Source organism: Zosterops lateralis, assembly GCF_965231275.1.
Source record: "Zosterops lateralis genome assembly, chromosome: 4".
Classification (NCBI taxonomy): domain Eukaryota; kingdom Metazoa; phylum Chordata; class Aves; order Passeriformes; family Zosteropidae; genus Zosterops; species Zosterops lateralis.
Genome location: NC_139765.1, coordinates 59,109,294 through 59,126,096, shown reverse-complemented (window position 1 = coordinate 59,126,096; position 16,803 = coordinate 59,109,294). Strand labels below are relative to the sequence as shown.

Genomic DNA, 16,803 nt, shown 5'->3' with positions numbered 1-16,803 from the left:
TTTATAGTGATGTATTACTATAATAACTCTTCATACATTTCTTGTTATTCATGCCATGCCTTATGGGATACACTGATCATGAATATATCCTTATAGCAGATTATAAAAGAAGGAGGAACTATATTATAAAGCTGAAAAGCAGCTTGGTTTTTTCTCAAAATCTGTTCTTTAGCTTTTGGTCATCTAGTAGCTTATTTGTACTGGGCATTAGCCTCTCAAGACAGCACTGGTCCTTCACCCATCCCTTCACACTACTGTACAGAAAAAGACAGTAGTGGACTAAATTTATTCTTGGCTTTGTGTTTGGGTTTTGTGGTTTGGCTTTTTTAAGAATTTCAGCTACAGGCTCACTGGTTTGGCTGCCTGCAGACACACCTAGAATACTTGTGAAGGTACGTGGTTTCTTGGCTGTACTGAGAACTTTAGACAGATTGGTTTGAGAGGAAATACTTTAGAGATATCTGATGAGAAATTGCTCTGTGTTTAACAAATTGTTCTGGACAAGAGAATGAAAATAAAGAAATGAGACTTCAGGTGATAACCCTCTGAAAACAAAGAGCCAGAAGATTAGAACTGGGATGTGATCAGAAGTTTCTGAATAAAATATCCGTGATATCTTCCTAGAGTTTCTGCCACTGGAGTTGTGCTTCAAATGTGTGCTGTGCTCAGGGAGTAACATAAGAACACGTTACTGTCTTCTGCATTCCCACTGCTGTTCTTTCTGTTTGCTATGAGCTAACCAGGTGTTGACATTCAGGTTCTCTTACCATTATTTTGATGTACTACCAGAGATCAAGCATTGAACTTGAATTACAGCAACAAGGAGCTAGAAAATAAAATTAAAAATGAATTTATTTTGATAATGCTTGTGGCTTTGAGGTTTTTTTTTGTTTGTTTGTTTGTTTGTTTGTTTTTTTTTTTTTTTTTTTTTACAAATAAACATATTAAACTTACTTTATTACTATATGTAAAACTATTAACAGACAGAGGAGTAGAGGAATTTAGTACGTGATTTTGGGTTTATATCCTCGACCTGTCCTACATATTGTGTGGCTACAGACATGGAATTTAATTTGCCTGTGCCTTAACTTCCCACCTGTGACATGGGAATGGTACCACTTCCATCGCTCTTCAAACTGCTACGTTGGGAAACAAACATTGGGGACTACTTAGATGCCATAATAACGGAGGATACAAATTAAACACATTACATAGAAGGTGATGGAGCTGTTGTGATTATTGTGAATTACTGTGAACAGATTCAGGGCGATTGGATTGGTGGTCTTGGGAAAAAAAAAAATGGGTCTGTGCACGTGTGAGAGTGAAACCTCGCTTTTCGATGTGTCAGTGCCCGCAATAAGGAAGGTAAACTCACCCTTTGGCAAAGGGACCGGCTGGCGGCTCTCCCAGGGCGGTTATCACCGCCAGCCCCCGCCGGCCCCGCTCCGCCGCGCCCCCTGGCGGCCCCGCCCGGCATCGCTCGCCGGTCCCCGCAGACATCGCGCCTTCGCCGCTTTGCGGTGGCGGCCCCGGGGGAACGGCCCTGGGGGAAGGGCCCCGCGCCAGGCATTGAGGTTTGGCCCACAGGCGCTGCCCCAGCCGCCGCTGCGGCTGCTCGGGGCTCGGGGATCCGCACACGCACTAACGCGGAACAGGGGATTCCCCGCACAGCCTGCGGAGCGGGGCACAGCGGAGCGGGAGTTTCCGTGCAAGAGCCAAGGGGAAGACTCCGGGGAAGTTCCTCATTTGCTAACGCGTAGGGAGGAGATTCCCCGCACAGCCTGCGGGACGGGACGGAGCGGGAGTTTCCGTGCAGGGGCCAGGGGGGAAGAGACCGGGGAGGCGCGGGAGCGAAATCGCTGGGCACGCCTCCGGAGGCCGGGGCACCTCCCCGCCCGCGGGTTTGGGGGTCGCTTCGGCCCCGATGCCGCGTTTCCCGGAGGGCTCGGTGCCCCCGGTGCTCTCGGTGGGGCCGTGGGGCTCCCGCTGGCGGTGACGTCACGCGCCGTTCCCGCCGGCCGCTCCAGCCGGGAGCGCATCCCGCGGGCAGGAGCGGGGCGGGCCGGGCCGGGGCGGGCCGGGGCGGGCAGGAGCGGGGCGGGCCGGGGCTCCTCGCTCTCCCCGCGCTCCCCGCCACGGGCGGCAGCGGCACCGCGCCCCGAGGCCGTTTAGGCACCGCCTCCTCCGTCTCTTCCTCGTTCCCGCCCCGCCGCTCCGTCCCATGTTGGGGCTGGAGAAGCCGGCGGGGCAGCGGGAGCCGGGCAGGAGCGGTGGGCTCCCGAGGATGGCGTCCGTGGGGGATTTTAACGTTCTCAGCTCCAGCATCCCGGCCACCAAGGTGGAGCTCTCCGTGTCCTGCAGGTACGGCGGCGGCTCGGAGGGGGCGGACGGGCGGGGGCCCCTCGTCCCGGGCTGTCAGCGGAGCGGGGAGAAGGGCAGGGGATCAGCCTGTGTGCCCGGCGCTGTGCGAGGCGCTCTCGCTCCTGCCCTCGGAGCGTGCCGGGCTGGGGAGTACGGGGCGCAGCCCGGGGCCGGCTGCCAGCCCTCTGCAGCCCGCTGGCCGCTCCGGGCGTGTCCGCCGCAGGCTGCCGGACCCCGGGGGCGAAACGCCGCTCCCGCGGCCGCTGCGGGTCCTGCCGAGACGGGCAGCGGCCGCCGCCGCCCCGCATCCCATCCCGCATCCTGTCCCGCATCCCGCTCCGCATCCTGCTCCTCATCCCATCCCGCATCCCGCCCCGCATCCCATCCCGCATCTCATCCCACATCCCGCCCCGCATCCCGCCCGCATCCCGCCCGCGCCGCTGCCGGGGGGCTGGAGCCACGCAGGGCGCGTTATCCCGCGGGTATTGAACTTCTGGAGCTGTCCCAAGTGCCGTGGTGGGGACGGAGACCTTCCGTCCGGAGTCATCCTGTCACGGGTTCTTCGAGGCTCTCTTGCAAAACTCAAAGAGTACGGGCGTGTTGTGTCGCCTCGTCATGTTTTATCGTAACGCTGCTGCCGGGAAATTGAGGGAATGCCAACCCATGGCACCAAATGCGGTGTCTGTGATTTTGTTCCTTTGTCCGTTGTTTGTCGGTGTTTCAAAATTCCGGTTTCATCCCGTGATGCAGAGATTTTCTCGTTAGAAGTCTAAAAAATACTTTTATTTGTGCGCTTTTTTATTCATGTCTTCGTTCACATTCCGCGACTTCCTTAAGTATTTCCCAGTAGCTGCAAAGCGGTGACGCCTTTCACCAGCAGAGTTGGCAGCTTCCAGCGGAAAATTTGAACTGTCAGTGTGTTTCCTGATGGGAAACGAGACAGAGTTTCTTCTACAATCCGTTGCTTCATTTTACAGTGTAGCTCCTGAGAGCTGTTGCTGTTTACCAGCACTGCTACCAGGACAGCACGGCAGTTCTCTAAACTTAAATTGTCAGACCACTCCCTCTCTTTCCTTAGTAGATAAAGTACGATTTGATGTTTTATCAAGTGTGGATTTCAAAACAAGGCTGAAGCAGTGAGAAATAGAGTAGGATTAAATCTGTAATACTGAAAGAGTCACCAGGCTGACATATAATCGCCCCATTGTACTGCTGGCTGTCATTGCACAGTTCACAAACACCAACTTGTCCAAGGAAGGGTGTGCTGGAATGTGCAAAAGCAATCCAAGACGCTTAGTATTACTTTTAAGTTCTCCAAATAGCCTGTCACAGTTACAGATGTCAGAGCATTTATGCTGAATTCGACCCAATTCACTTAGTATGGGAGTTCCTTTAATTCCAGGTATCATTTGTATGTACCTCCCAGGTTTCACAGTGGTTTAAGAATCCATCAGATAGTTACAAAGAAATGCAGGTATAGAGCATAGTCAATCGGTTCTGACCTTACTTGTAACTAATTCCAGTATATTTCAATATGTAGTTTACAGCAGCAGTTTCTCTCTAGATGTCATTAAAAGCTGTGTTAGTTTTGTTAAAACTTTCATTTGTCTTGATGTCAGGTGTAGAAAGATGGGAATTTCCATGGAGATTCCTTTCTTCTGTATGTGCTGGCTGACAGTTTTTGATTACAAAATGATGCTTCAAAGCAGAGTGTAAAATGAGTGACACTAGGGCAGAGATTAATGGTTAACACATTTGTCATTCATCTCTAAACACGTTTGTTGGCTAAAGCTTGTGAAACATGATATTAAATGAGATTGTGAAAGACTGCAAGAGCAAACAGCAAAATTCAGAGAATGCTGGAAATTCTTTAATAATTAGCAGTTGTGTATTCCTTTATACCTGGAGAGAAATGCTTTTAACAACAGTTTGGGTCATCACAGTTTTCTTCTTGATACCTGAAGAGTTGTAGGACCAATGTGGTCACTGAATTGCATCAACAATTGTTAGCTGATAACTATTTTTATTCCTAGATTTTTTTTCTTGGGTTTTTGTTTCTGTTTGACTTTGGGCTTTTTTGTTGTTGCGATGATGTGTGGTTTTTGTGTATGTGTGTGAGTTGTTTGTTTTTTGTGGGTTTTTGTGTGTTTTCCTTGTAGGACATGAGGGAAGTTCTTACAGTTTGTACAGATGGTACAACTTGGTGGTTGGTGAAGCCGTGCAAACTGTTTGTGCCGTAACGTAAATTTGTGACTCTTTCCTTTGTTCTGTCTTTCTGTTTTATTTACTAAGGATATAGTTTCTATTCCTTCAGCTTTCCATTCCATGTGGTTTCTCTATCAGTATTTCCCAATTTGCCTGCGTGCTCATGCCATGCAACTCACAGTGTTGCCAAAATATCCAGATTCAGCATTATGCAAATGGCATTGCACTGTTGATGTTCTCCAAGCCACCATGGTTTAGCTTCGAGGTCACATCAGGTGGCCTTTAAGAGAAATGCATCTCACGAGATGAGAAGTTCTGTGAAAATTGTAAAATCCAGAAGTGCTCTTTCTGGGACTTCTTTATGACTAAAAGCTTTTTATATCATTCACATGGCTTTTGAATGGTAGCATTAGCTGTAACTTTGAAAATGTTAGAAAGGCAAGAAATTAATTCTAGTTATTACTACTCAGTGCCTGTCAAGTAAAAACTTCACAGTTCTTTTCTATTCAATTCTACTTCTATTCTGTAAGATGTAGTTTATCAGAAAGCAGAAGTATTTGACTCAAGAGCCAGCTCAGAAGAGCTTACATGTGTATCCCAGAGGATCCTCTGGTGTTGCTAATTGTCCACTATTGTCTGGATCAGTTGTTCTAGTATCCATCTCCCTCTGCACCCTGTCTCTCCCTTCATCACATGTGACAAGGAACATTCATGGTCTGATGAAAATGTTACTGTCACCTGCCATGCAATCTTTATTTGTCAGTGCCTGGCATAATTTTGCACAATTGTCATGTGGTGAAGGAGCAGGACCTTGTCCCTGCAGGTTGTGTGGAAAAGTGGAAATAGGCTGCACTCTATCCTTTTATTCACTACTGTTTTCCTGCCGAAAGGTTCCTCTTCCTCTACAGGAATGTTGACACTGCATGCTGGTTGTAGGCTTGTGTCTAGACACAATTCTTTTCTTACCAGCTCTGTGTGTAAACTTGTGGTCTTATGTGAGCTTCAGGTAAGCTTCAGGCTGTATACCCGTCATCGTCCTGTTTTCCCTCTATTGATGTTCTCCACTGATTCCAATCTAGTTAAGCCTTGGAAAAACTTCATATTCTGTTCCCCTCTTCTCTCTCTTAGTGCTGTTACTATGTGTTGACTGAAGTAGTTTATCTTATGCTGAGAACCGGAAGATTGTGGTTATTATGTACCTTGAAATTTGTGCTCTACGTGAGCAGACAAAGTTCAGCATGGTTTAATGGGTTCAAATTTTTAACTTTTTTTGTTGTGATCTCTATAATGATGATTTCTGTTTATCGTGGTTACTGTGTGGATAGGCCTAGGTTTTTTCCTGTAGTACCTGATAATTCTGCAGCTATTCTGCAGTCTTATGTTAATTATTTTTATGTTAATAAAAATAATAAAATAATCATTATATCTAATGTTAATGTTTATTTATGGACTTGTCAATCAGAATTATCTTCTTGAGAGTGTTTGGTTTTTTTTTACTATCTGTAGGAAAGTGGAGCTGTAGTTTTATCATTTTATGACTTCTAGTAGTGTATCAAGGATGACATGGTTATTAAAAAGATGATAGGATTGTTGTAAAATATTGACACAGTGCAGGGCCACTTTGCTAATTCAGGATGTTTGTTATGATAATACTGCTTTGAAAGGCTTTATGTTCTATCAGGCAGTGTGTCTTTATCAGTCTAGGTTTATGTTGGATAAACTGTGTACTGCCTCTGTTCCCACAACATTTATGGTGTGTAAGGGCACCATAAACACCTTGTCATGGTTAATTTGACAGAAATACAGTTGGTTGCCCATGCCTGTTTTGGATCAGTCCTATGCCACTTCACAATTTCTACAGAAATCTAACATTAATGAATGAGCTGAATGGAGTTAAGCAACCCCTGCTCTCAGTAATTGAAATAATTCAATTTCAGCTTCCTTGCACAGAGGAACAAAACATATCACTTCAGAATTTTTCTTTTTATTTGGCTGTCTGAAAGTCTTAACCAGCCACTTCTGAGTGCTTGCAATACCTGAAAGTATGTTTAATTATATCTTTGATTGTCCTAGGCATTGATTTCTGGCAAGATCATGTCTCTCCAGCAATCATATTTACCTTCTGGTTTTTTTTAGTATTAATAATTTGTTAGAAGTCTCTGTCACAGAAAGTTACAATGATAAGAGATATTTGTAACCAATTATTCGAGTTTCTAACTCTCTATAGTACAAAATACAGAATATAAAATTAATTTTGATTGTAAATCTGGCTCCCTGCTTTCTTTGTGTTTGGGTTTCTATTTGTATTGGATTAAAAGTCCGTGGAGTGGTTATGTGTGACTGGCAACAGAATGTTGATCTTACATGTTTTTTTCTTTGAAATGAAACTGCCTAGACAACCAGCTGGTTTCAGATGAGAAAAAATACAAATGGTTTACAGTCTCCATAGTCATGGAGATGCAATTCCTGATAGAGTGCACGGTTTGATTTTCACCTGTGTGTCTCCATTGTTTGAGATTTAAACGTGCAGCCACGTGGCTGATAGACTTTAAAGCAGATCCTTTGCACTGTAAGTTCTCTCTTTCCATTGCTGCCGATGGGAAAGATGGGTGTTAATGTCTTTACAAACAATTCCATTCTCCTTAAGAGTGTCTTAAGGAGAAATGTGCGTTAATGTCTTTGAAACGTGTCTTAGGGCCCTGCCAGCCTCAAGCTACAGAACCCAGACAGTTTGACTCCTGAACTTAAGGGTAAAAGGCAAATGGGCCAGTGCAGTGTCTCTTGCAGAACCCTCATTGCCCTAATTTCTAAACTCTGGAGGAAAATGACGTGTTCAAGGGGGGAATGTGGTAGGCTGATCGGGAAGGCTGTACCTGCCTAGTACCGCAGCCGCTGGGGAAAGGAAGAGGACAACATGTGGCCGGGATTTTAGGATAAAAGGGAGCTGGTCCTCTGAAACCTCGAGAGAGAAACCCCACGGATGTATGGTCGAGTGGACTCTCTCCCTTTATTCGAATAAAACTGTAGGACTCGTGTCTCCTTTGTGGACAGTGGCTTTTCATAGAGTGATTTTCCATACTCAAGGGACAGGCTGTTTTAGCACACACCTGAGATGGGGTAACTGAAAGTTCTTACTACATCCCTTGGGGTGAATTAAAGTGAAATAAGACTGAATGACCAGTGTGTACATGGCAGGGTTATTTCAGAACGGAACAGTTACATTGGAAAGGATGAACGTATCTGCTTTTGTTATCATTTGTAGAAATATAAGTTATATAAAAATATCACTCAGGAAAATATACAAGGAAAACAAAGAAAGGGTAAGAATACAAAAGGAGAGGAAAGATATCACTACCAGCGGATCCAGCACTGAGACTTGATTGCAACAATTTTGATGTCTATTGATCTGTGACTGTTGAGGTCACAGTCTTTATCCATTGGGGTTGAGAAGTTCCCCCCAAAAAGATTCGGTGGGTTAATTAATATATGCTCAAGTGGGAAGGCCCAGGTGCCTCCTCTGGGTGTGGAGTTTCCACTGTGAAATACTGTGGATCATGCACAGTCTGGGGGTGCTTCAGGGGGGGGGTCTTTGAAGATTTGTGGCCCTTTCTAAAACGTGACCACTGTTTCTCATGACTGCACAGGTTGAGCCAGTTGTGACTTACCAGAACAAATGAATACCTTCAGGTTTATGTATGAATGTCCTGATACCTCTCCCAGGGGGTGATTTTACACCTGAGTCTCATCAGGAGAGGACATTGGCATCATAAAAAGTATTACCCCACCTTGCAGGATCTGCTTCTTACAGGCCTTTTCCCTTATCTGGCTCAACAAAGAAGATTGTTGATAAGCAAAGCTGGGTTTGTTGTGGTCATCCTCTGATGGGAGGGTGTGCAGCTCCTCTGCATCTGGGCTGTTCTTAGGAAGATCAGTGGTTTCAACATACACCCCAAAATTCTTCTGTTTGTTTAGGGGGTGCAAATCTGGCCTCAGCAAAGCACCTGTTGCTTTTGCAAGTCTGATTTTTGTGTCATTAACCTTTAACATTGCAGTTCTCACGCAGGCTTCAGGTTTCAATGCAACTTTGCAAGTCTCAGGACTTGTCAGATTTTGTCTGAACCTGCCTTTGCCTACATGGAGCTTTGTTTGGTTTTACCTGGTATCTTTTTTTCTAGTTACTGGGTGTCTACTGCTTAGTTAATTTCCCTTTGGCTTGTCGTTGTATAACCACATTTCTTTCAGCAGACAGTAGTAGCAAGTAGTTGTTACCTGTATAATGATGTATTTGTGAGCCTCACAGAATGGGTGGTGCAGAGGAGCATCTTCATGGTGTGATAGCAGAGGCTTTGCAAACGGGGGCACAGGATGGGAGTGTGGCAGCAGAGGGTGAAAAGAGGGTACTTGAGATGTCCCCCTTACTGGGGACCCCGGTGCTGTAAAGAGGCCACCAGTGGTTGGTAAAGATGTGCAGTTTGGGAGCTGGGCAAAACCAAAAGCAATGAAAGAGCAGGTCTCAAGCAGGTGTAATACAGGCTGTGTATGGTAACAGTAAATGTGGATGTAGAATGGAGTTGCAGATGAATGAAGTCAGAGCATGTTAACTCAGCTGGGGGTCCTTGAGGTGGGGAGGAAGAAGTCATCAATCTCATACTCCTTCTGAGACTATCTCTTCCACCCTTGCCACCACTGTAAACTTCCTGGTTCACCTCAGACAGGAGGTGGGACATGGTGGGTGGCTCACTGTGACACCCTCCCTCAGCTGAAGGCCACTGTCATAGGCCTCAAAAAGGCCTTACAGGGAAGCCTGGCAGCAGCAGGAAAAGACCTAGGTACTAGGAAATCTGCTATAGCTTTTTGTATTTTTGTGAAGACTTTCTGTGATAGTTTTATTTTCTTCATTTTTTTCTCTGCCCATCTGAGCCAGTGGGTGAACCACCAAAGTCCCTCACTGACAGAGAAAGGATGAATATTATACCAATGGCATATATTTCCTTTTAAAATTACTTCTTTGAGGTATGCCTTTTAAAGAGTTGTTTCAGAAAAACTGCAAGACCAATCTGTAGATTTTATATGTTGTTATACATTAATAAACACTCCATTAACTGTATTATACATTCCGAAGAAATGTATAAACAGTATAAAATGTATTTCTTCAGAAACATCTGAAGAAATCAGATCTCAAGTAGGGCAGCATATCCATGGATTTGGGTGGTCTGGGTGAAAGTAACTGGAAAGGAGTGGTGAGTGACACGAGATTGAAAAGCTCTTTGAACCACCAGCAGTCCTTAGTGCCGTTTCCCAGAAGCTCAGAGCCTGAGACTGTTTACCTGCCAGCCTTAACAACATAAATGTGGATGGTTATTCTGTTGGTTTCAGATAGAAATTGGGTTAGTACTGGAGCAGAGTTCCACCAGTTTATGATAGTACTAATTGGTCTTTTTTTTTTTTAATTTAAATTGGAATAGTCTAAGATTGTGTTCAGGTCTGCTTCATCTGCACCAGGGTGTTTTTGTAACTCAGTACTTCCTGTCTGTTTCAACAGAATTCCTGTAAAACTATTGCTGTGTTAGAATAAATAAACTTGGCATTTCCTTTGGGTTTTTTTTTAACCCTCAGGAGTAATCAGCAGTTTTAATAGAGGTTTCATCCTAAAATTGTTTGCATACACCTGGCCAGAGATGGCTTTCTGTGGATTGTCTTAAAACTCATGGAAGCACTGCTGATCTTACCCTTCTCATTGCTTCTCCCTTTCTTTTTTTTCCCTTATGGCTTCTCAATCAATGTATTCTTAGCTTGACAATGAAAGTTACCATGAGACTGAAAATTATTTGTTTTCTGGTGAACAAGAAGAGTGAATTACTTCTCCAAAGGCTATGAAGAGGTATTGTGTATGTTTTCGTAAGCTTGCACATCAGAGATATGTTTGCTTTCTTTCTGGTTTTTCTAGTGCCCTGAAGAGTGGAGATGATTTGAACAGAAAGGAACAGGTCATCCTAATTGCCTGTTAGTCAGTAGAGTCACTGTTGTCTCACCTGTGAGCCTATTCTAAGAGAACCAGTTATTTTGACAAGGTAAAATTCTGAGAGATTGTCTGATGTGCTGTTAGGTCCAGGGCATTTTGAATCTAGGGATCTGGAGGCTAATAGCTGCCTTTGTTGTGCTCTGACAGAATAGAGAGGGAGAGAGTCAATAGCTGTGCAAGGGTGACTACTTAAGCTGCCACTTCAGTTTGTGAAATTGCTCTGAAGGTAGGTCAAGTGGGCTCTTCACTCGAGTGGACTCTTTGGATCATACCTCATCTTAGGACTGATCCTTTCAAGTTCAGTGATACCATTAAGGCTGAGGGGTAGTGCCTACTAGGTGAATACAGTTATGTTACAATTAGTAGTACTGTGGGTACTATTCTGCACATTAAAAAGTGATTAGGGTACTCCTTTCTTTATCAGGATCTTCTGTGAAGAAGTGATGTGGGCCCATCATTAAGTAATGAAAACAGAAATGCCTTTAATTAATGAACTAGGGACAATTCCTTTTCCCATAGATTGATAAGTGTGAGAGAAGTAGTGTGTGCTTGTAATATATAGTACAAATATGATATACTGAAAATGTAAATTTTCTAAAAATTATTTTGCATGAGTAACCAAGTTCTGTGTTTGCAAACTGCTGAGTGCTTTATTTCACAATCAAGAAATCTTTGCATGCATTTAAATGTAATCTAAATAGGAAAAGAAACATAAAGCCATAGCACCCAGAGAGATTTTGACAAATGAATCTGAAGTGATCCACATCTTAATCATTAAAGATTTCAGAGCTGTTGGAAGCAATGTATAAGTAAGTCTTTCTCCAGTCAATACAGATTTTTAATTTTTTTGAATTTTAAAACTAAAGAAGCAGATTTTAAACTGTCAGTTCTGCAGTTATTGTCATCTGTCCTTAAGGCCAGAATTCTGTAACTTCCGACAGGGGAATTTGATTTACTTCTGCTTAGCAGTTTGGTGTAACAAAGGCTTAAAAAAAAGCCTTACAGAGAAGGAAGTTCAGATATTGATCACTAAAATAAAGTAAAATTGGAGGGAAAGTACATGTGGACAAGGTGAATAAATGCTGCTTTTTAGCATATATTTGACTACATATAGCACATAGTGGGTGAGAGATTGTAGGAAGCAGCACAGGCTGGATGGTTTCTGGTTAGCTCCCACTGCTAACTAAATCAGTGAATCTTGAAGCATCTGATTTATACATGTGACTTGTTTTAGATGAAATAGTACAAAACACTTGGCATTAGGAAGCATTTCTTTACTGAGGGGTTGGTCAAGTGCTGGAGCAGCTTCCTAGAGAGGTCAATGGCCCAAGCCTGGCAGCATTTAAGAGGCATTTGGACAATGCCCTTAATAACATATTTTAACTTTTGATCAGCCCTGAAGTGGTTGGGCCATTGGACTGGATGATCATTGTAGGCTCCTTCCAGCCAAAACATTCTATTCTAAAAAACTTCTTGAGCACTGAACTGTTATTTTGGTAATTTTTTATGGAGTTTATGAAACTATGGGAGCAAAAGGATTCTGTGAGGCATAGCTAAATATATTTTAACTTTATCTTATTTACTGATTACTTTCTTTCTCACCCTTGGGAAATTGCTGTAATTATACAGAAAAAAAAATTATCCCAGCATTTCCAGCGTTATTGCAATGGCTCCTATTCATTTTTTTCCCTTAGACATCTATGCTGTTGCAACTGTTTTTGAAGGTCCACACCAGAATGGGCAGGGGCAGAATGAATTCCTTCAAGATCTGTGCTGGTAGGATAATGCTTTTTGCACAGATGTTCCTAGACTTCCTTGCTATAGGTGCCTGATATGCATGTTTCTCAAATAAAAGCTTTTGGGTTTTTTTCCCCTCCGTCATAATCAAAATAAAAAAAGAAATTCCTTTTCTTTTTGTATTCTTTATTTGAAAGGCTTAATAGGCATAGAAAAAAAAAGCCATACTTACCGTGTTCAGTTAAAATATAAGTCTCTTTCTCTCAATACTTTGATTAGGAGAAAGAAAAGAAAGTTTCAGATATTTCTGGTTTCTGAGCCTTTCTGAGACAGAATACAAAAAAAAAAGTTTTTCTCAGGAAGAAGGGAAAAAATACATTCTGTATTGCTCAGCATGTGGAGAAGAAAGTGCCATTGAAAATTAAGAGTACCTGAAGTTCTAGAAATACATTCAGTCTACTTTCTATTTGGCTTTACCGTTTCCTGTAGTTGTGGATTGTCCTATGTGTATGTACTGTGTACTTAGGTTTAAAGGACTACTTTGATTGTTATCTCCCTGAAGTGAAAATGAACAAATGAAATTGAGCAGCATATTGAGGTGTTAGGTGATTTAGTGGCCAAATCAGACTCTTTTCATCTTTTTTTTTTTCTGTTGTCACTTTTTCTTTAAAGTTTCTTTTGAAATTGGTGGCATTGCTTGAACAGCTTGCAAAGGTTTTATGTTACTAATTTGGTTGTCTGTTTATGGTTTGGAAAACCAGGCATGCTGCAAACTTTCCTGAAGATATTGTTTATTTGTAGAAAAATGTGTACAGGGTTGAATTGAGGGTGTTGCAAGTTGTACTAGTTCAAAACTGGAGCTCATTGCATGAACTGACCTGAATTACCATGTTAAACTTGGGTGTCTCTACCCTTGCAATCCTTTCAGGGATAGTTGTTCTGTAGAAATGTTCTTAACTCATTAAAGATTCTTTATCTTTAGATTCATTAAGATTCTTTAAGAATCTATAGATTCTCATCTACAGATCCTTACCTTCTTTTTATGCTGTTCCCATGGTGGCTGCTTTTTGCAGCAGCTGCTGGAAGTATCAGGATAGACTAAGCTTTACAGTACCAGGCCACTCTTTGTTAGTGTGTATATGGGAAAATAGAGGGGATCAAAACATTAAAAGGAACACAAGAAGAGTAGGAAATATCTAAAGAACTCAAAGCATCTTATCTTAATATAAGCATTACTAAAATTCCTTAATTCTAATCTACAGTAACAAGCACTAACATACCAATTATAAGGTCACTGTATAGTTATCATGCAGAGGAATTAAAATTGTTTGGAATTCTAATGGTGAGTATGGGAGGCCTGTTCCAAAATCTAATGTTCTGTTTCTTTCATCTAAATCTAATTTTGAGGTTTTATTGGAGTTCATTTTGGGATAATCCAATTCTAGTTACCAGGAATTGATGGTGTATCTAGGTATGTATAATTAAAGGAGGAATAAGAGGCAATTTTCATTTTGGCAATTCCAATATTGCAGAACTTTCTGTACTGTCTTTTAAAGCAGTTTGTAGTGATTGTTGTCAACTACTCACTTGGGTTCACTGATTTTCCTGCATTTCCTAATACTTCCAATTTATATTTGCATGATTTTTGTTAAGGTAGGATACAGTGTCACTGAGTGTAATTGTATGCATAAGAATTACACTTCTGAATGGACTAGAGAAGTTCAGAAGAATTCGTGTGTGCAGAATTCAGGTGTATTTACAAGTACTAATTCACAGGCTAATGCCTACTTTGGCTAGATTAAATAAAACAGATCTGTCCAATGTTCTTTTCAAGGTATTTTTTTGTCCACATTGCTTGTTCTGAAGTGTGAACTTAACAAAACCTAAATTTGTGATATGGTTTCTTTTCATTGCTGAAGTCTTAATTGGACCACTTAGAACACAACACCTGTATTAACAAAATATGAATACACTTTTCAGCACTGTTCAGTAGCACAAAAATAAATTGATTTAGATTTGAATGAGAGTAGTTAATGGTGAGCCTTGAAGAGGCTCTACTAGTTATTAAAAATAATCAGCTATAAGGGATGTAAACTGGTTATTTAATCCTTCCTTTTGCTCTGGAGTAGGATCAAAGACCTTACTAGAAATTGTAGCTACCTGACATGTTCTTGAAGACAATGGAGATTTCACATCATCTCTCCCACCTTTAACAGTGAAAGATGGTAAAACAATGGAATAAACTTCAACTTCTGTGCCTGCAGTGCAGAAGATTCAATTTATGGTTAAACCTGTTCCTGCTTGCTCTGTCTACATCGAGGTCAGCTGCAATTTGTAGCAGTGTTTCCCTCATAGATACTGTCAATAGACTTCTGATTATTTCTGTTTTCACTGAACTCCAGTGGCTCCACGTCTGTCTTAGATTGCAAGAAATTGGAGTGTCCAAAATGTTATTGCTTGAATTGAGTGTTTATCAGTGTTAGGAAGACCAGGCAATTAGTCTAAAGTGGAAGTTTTGTTTGTGTATTCCAGTATGCCTTTTTCCCAAAGGTACAAGGCTCCTGACTTGCATTGAATTTGTGGTCAATTGTGATATCTGGGACTATTTTTAACATAACTGCTGTATATCCAGCTCCAAGTAGTTATGCTGAATTTTTGCTGTTAAGTTTAATACCTTCCACAGTTTACTAACTCTTTCTTGTCCTTTTTCAATGGCATCCTGTTTACAGAACGTTTTTCTAGTCTATCAAGACAATTTTTAAAATTTATTTAATTTTTTTTGAATGATGAAATGTTGGCAACTATTCTGAGAACGGTTTCTGGTCAGTCCTGATTCTTTAGAATTGTTAATTTCAGTCTATTCATCTGTGTATGATTCTCAGCTGGCTGAAGTGTGGTTATGATATTGGGACTGCATTCCATAACAAAATTAATATTTATTCCTATATGTATTCTATGTACGGGTTAGTTCTCTTTACCTAACTTGTCCATGACAGATTCTTGGAGATGCTTCCTGATGGCTCTGAAATCTCATAGCCATTCTTTTAAGTAAAATGTAAGGGTTTTGGGTTGAACTGGCAAGTTAGTATCTGGTAGACCTTTGTGATTTAAAGGTATTTCTCTTCCTGATGCCTGTTACATGTATATATAACATACGTATGATTGTTTTTTGGTTCATGGTATTGGAGTATATGAGCCACAGTTTGCTCAAATCCAAAATGGATAATAAAATGAAATGTAAGCTGACTCCAGTGTTAGTGTTGACTAGGTCTTGTGTATTAGGAGGGGAGAAGACTAATCTGACTCCTGATTAAATATGTTAAAAACATATGTGCACTGGTATCTGATTTGCATCCTTCACAATTTTTTTAGCCTCTAAGATTACTTTTGTCTCTTCTCTTTTTTTATAGAAATCTTTTGGACAGAGATACATTTTCTAAATCTGATCCAAGTGAGTATATAGTATTTTGTTGTTTCTTCTTATTACGTATTCTAAATGTGCAAACACTGGAATAAAATCAGGTGGGTGGTTTTCTGCAATGTCAGTTAGGTTTACATTGTCTTTGTGACAATTAAGTAGAATAATTAAGTTATACTTGAATAAATTACAATTAATGTTATGAGAACTGGAACTTTAAAGATTGTTTTTAATAATGCTTTCCTGAGCTACATAGTCCCTTTTTTAGTATTTAACCTTAAGTTTCCTAAAACTAATAAATTCTGGAAAGTTAGGTTATTGTTTATTTTTCAGTATCTGTTGTTTTAGAGCTTTTTCAAAGCTATTGGGCAAAATACTAAATAGACTAGAAGCATTTGTTGCTGCTAGTACATACTGTGCACTAATTTTAGAATCAAATACTGAAAAGTAAAATGAAGTTAATTAATCTCTGGGAAACACTTATCTTTCCTGATCAAAAATGGTATGATGGTTTTTGAATTATTAATTTCAGAATTGTAAGCTGGTGACTCATTTTCCTCCTAAGCTGTATTATGATTGGATCCCTCAAAACTCTCATGTCTATGAATTTATGATGGGAATTTTTATTTAAAAGTTATTACTATCTTCCTGTATTGGATGCTTTCTGAAAACTTTAATCAGAACCGAGAACACAAAAAATTCCTTTCTTTTCTGATAATGTTACTCAAAGGAGTTTTTTAGTGTTAATAGACTGGTCCTTAGGTTGTGGTGTCATCTTGTTTCCCTTACAACTCTCCATTTGCTTTTATCCATAAGTTCAATTTCTTTCTTTAAGCCTGGGCTCTTCTTCCTTAGGAGACCACATATTGTGCTTACTGGCATTGGAAATAACCCAAGACATGTGTACTTGTATCAAGTCTCTGGACATGCAACCATGTCCTGATATTTGAATCCTGAGTCATGTAGCAGTATGAAACATTTGAGTAGTTTTGTTAGAGTATATGTTTGCATTCTGCATCAAAAATTTCTTGAGAGAGATTTCACAATACACTTTTGAAGG

General features: G+C 41.2%; 1 protein-coding gene across 1 annotated transcript in view; it reads left to right on the top strand.

Annotated features, from left to right (window-relative positions):
• The first annotated feature begins 2,023 nt into the window (after positions 1 to 2,023).
• The window catches only part of CPNE8 (copine 8), a 74,989-nt gene continuing 60,209 nt past the window's right edge, over positions 2,024 to 16,803 (top strand). Inside the window, exons 1-2 of the mRNA XM_083859033.1 lie at positions 2,024 to 2,361; positions 15,736 to 15,776. Of these exons, the coding sequence (XP_083715159.1) occupies positions 2,222 to 2,361; positions 15,736 to 15,776 (181 nt within the window). The 5' untranslated portion in view covers positions 2,024 to 2,221. The remainder of the gene's footprint in view (positions 2,362 to 15,735; positions 15,777 to 16,803) is intronic.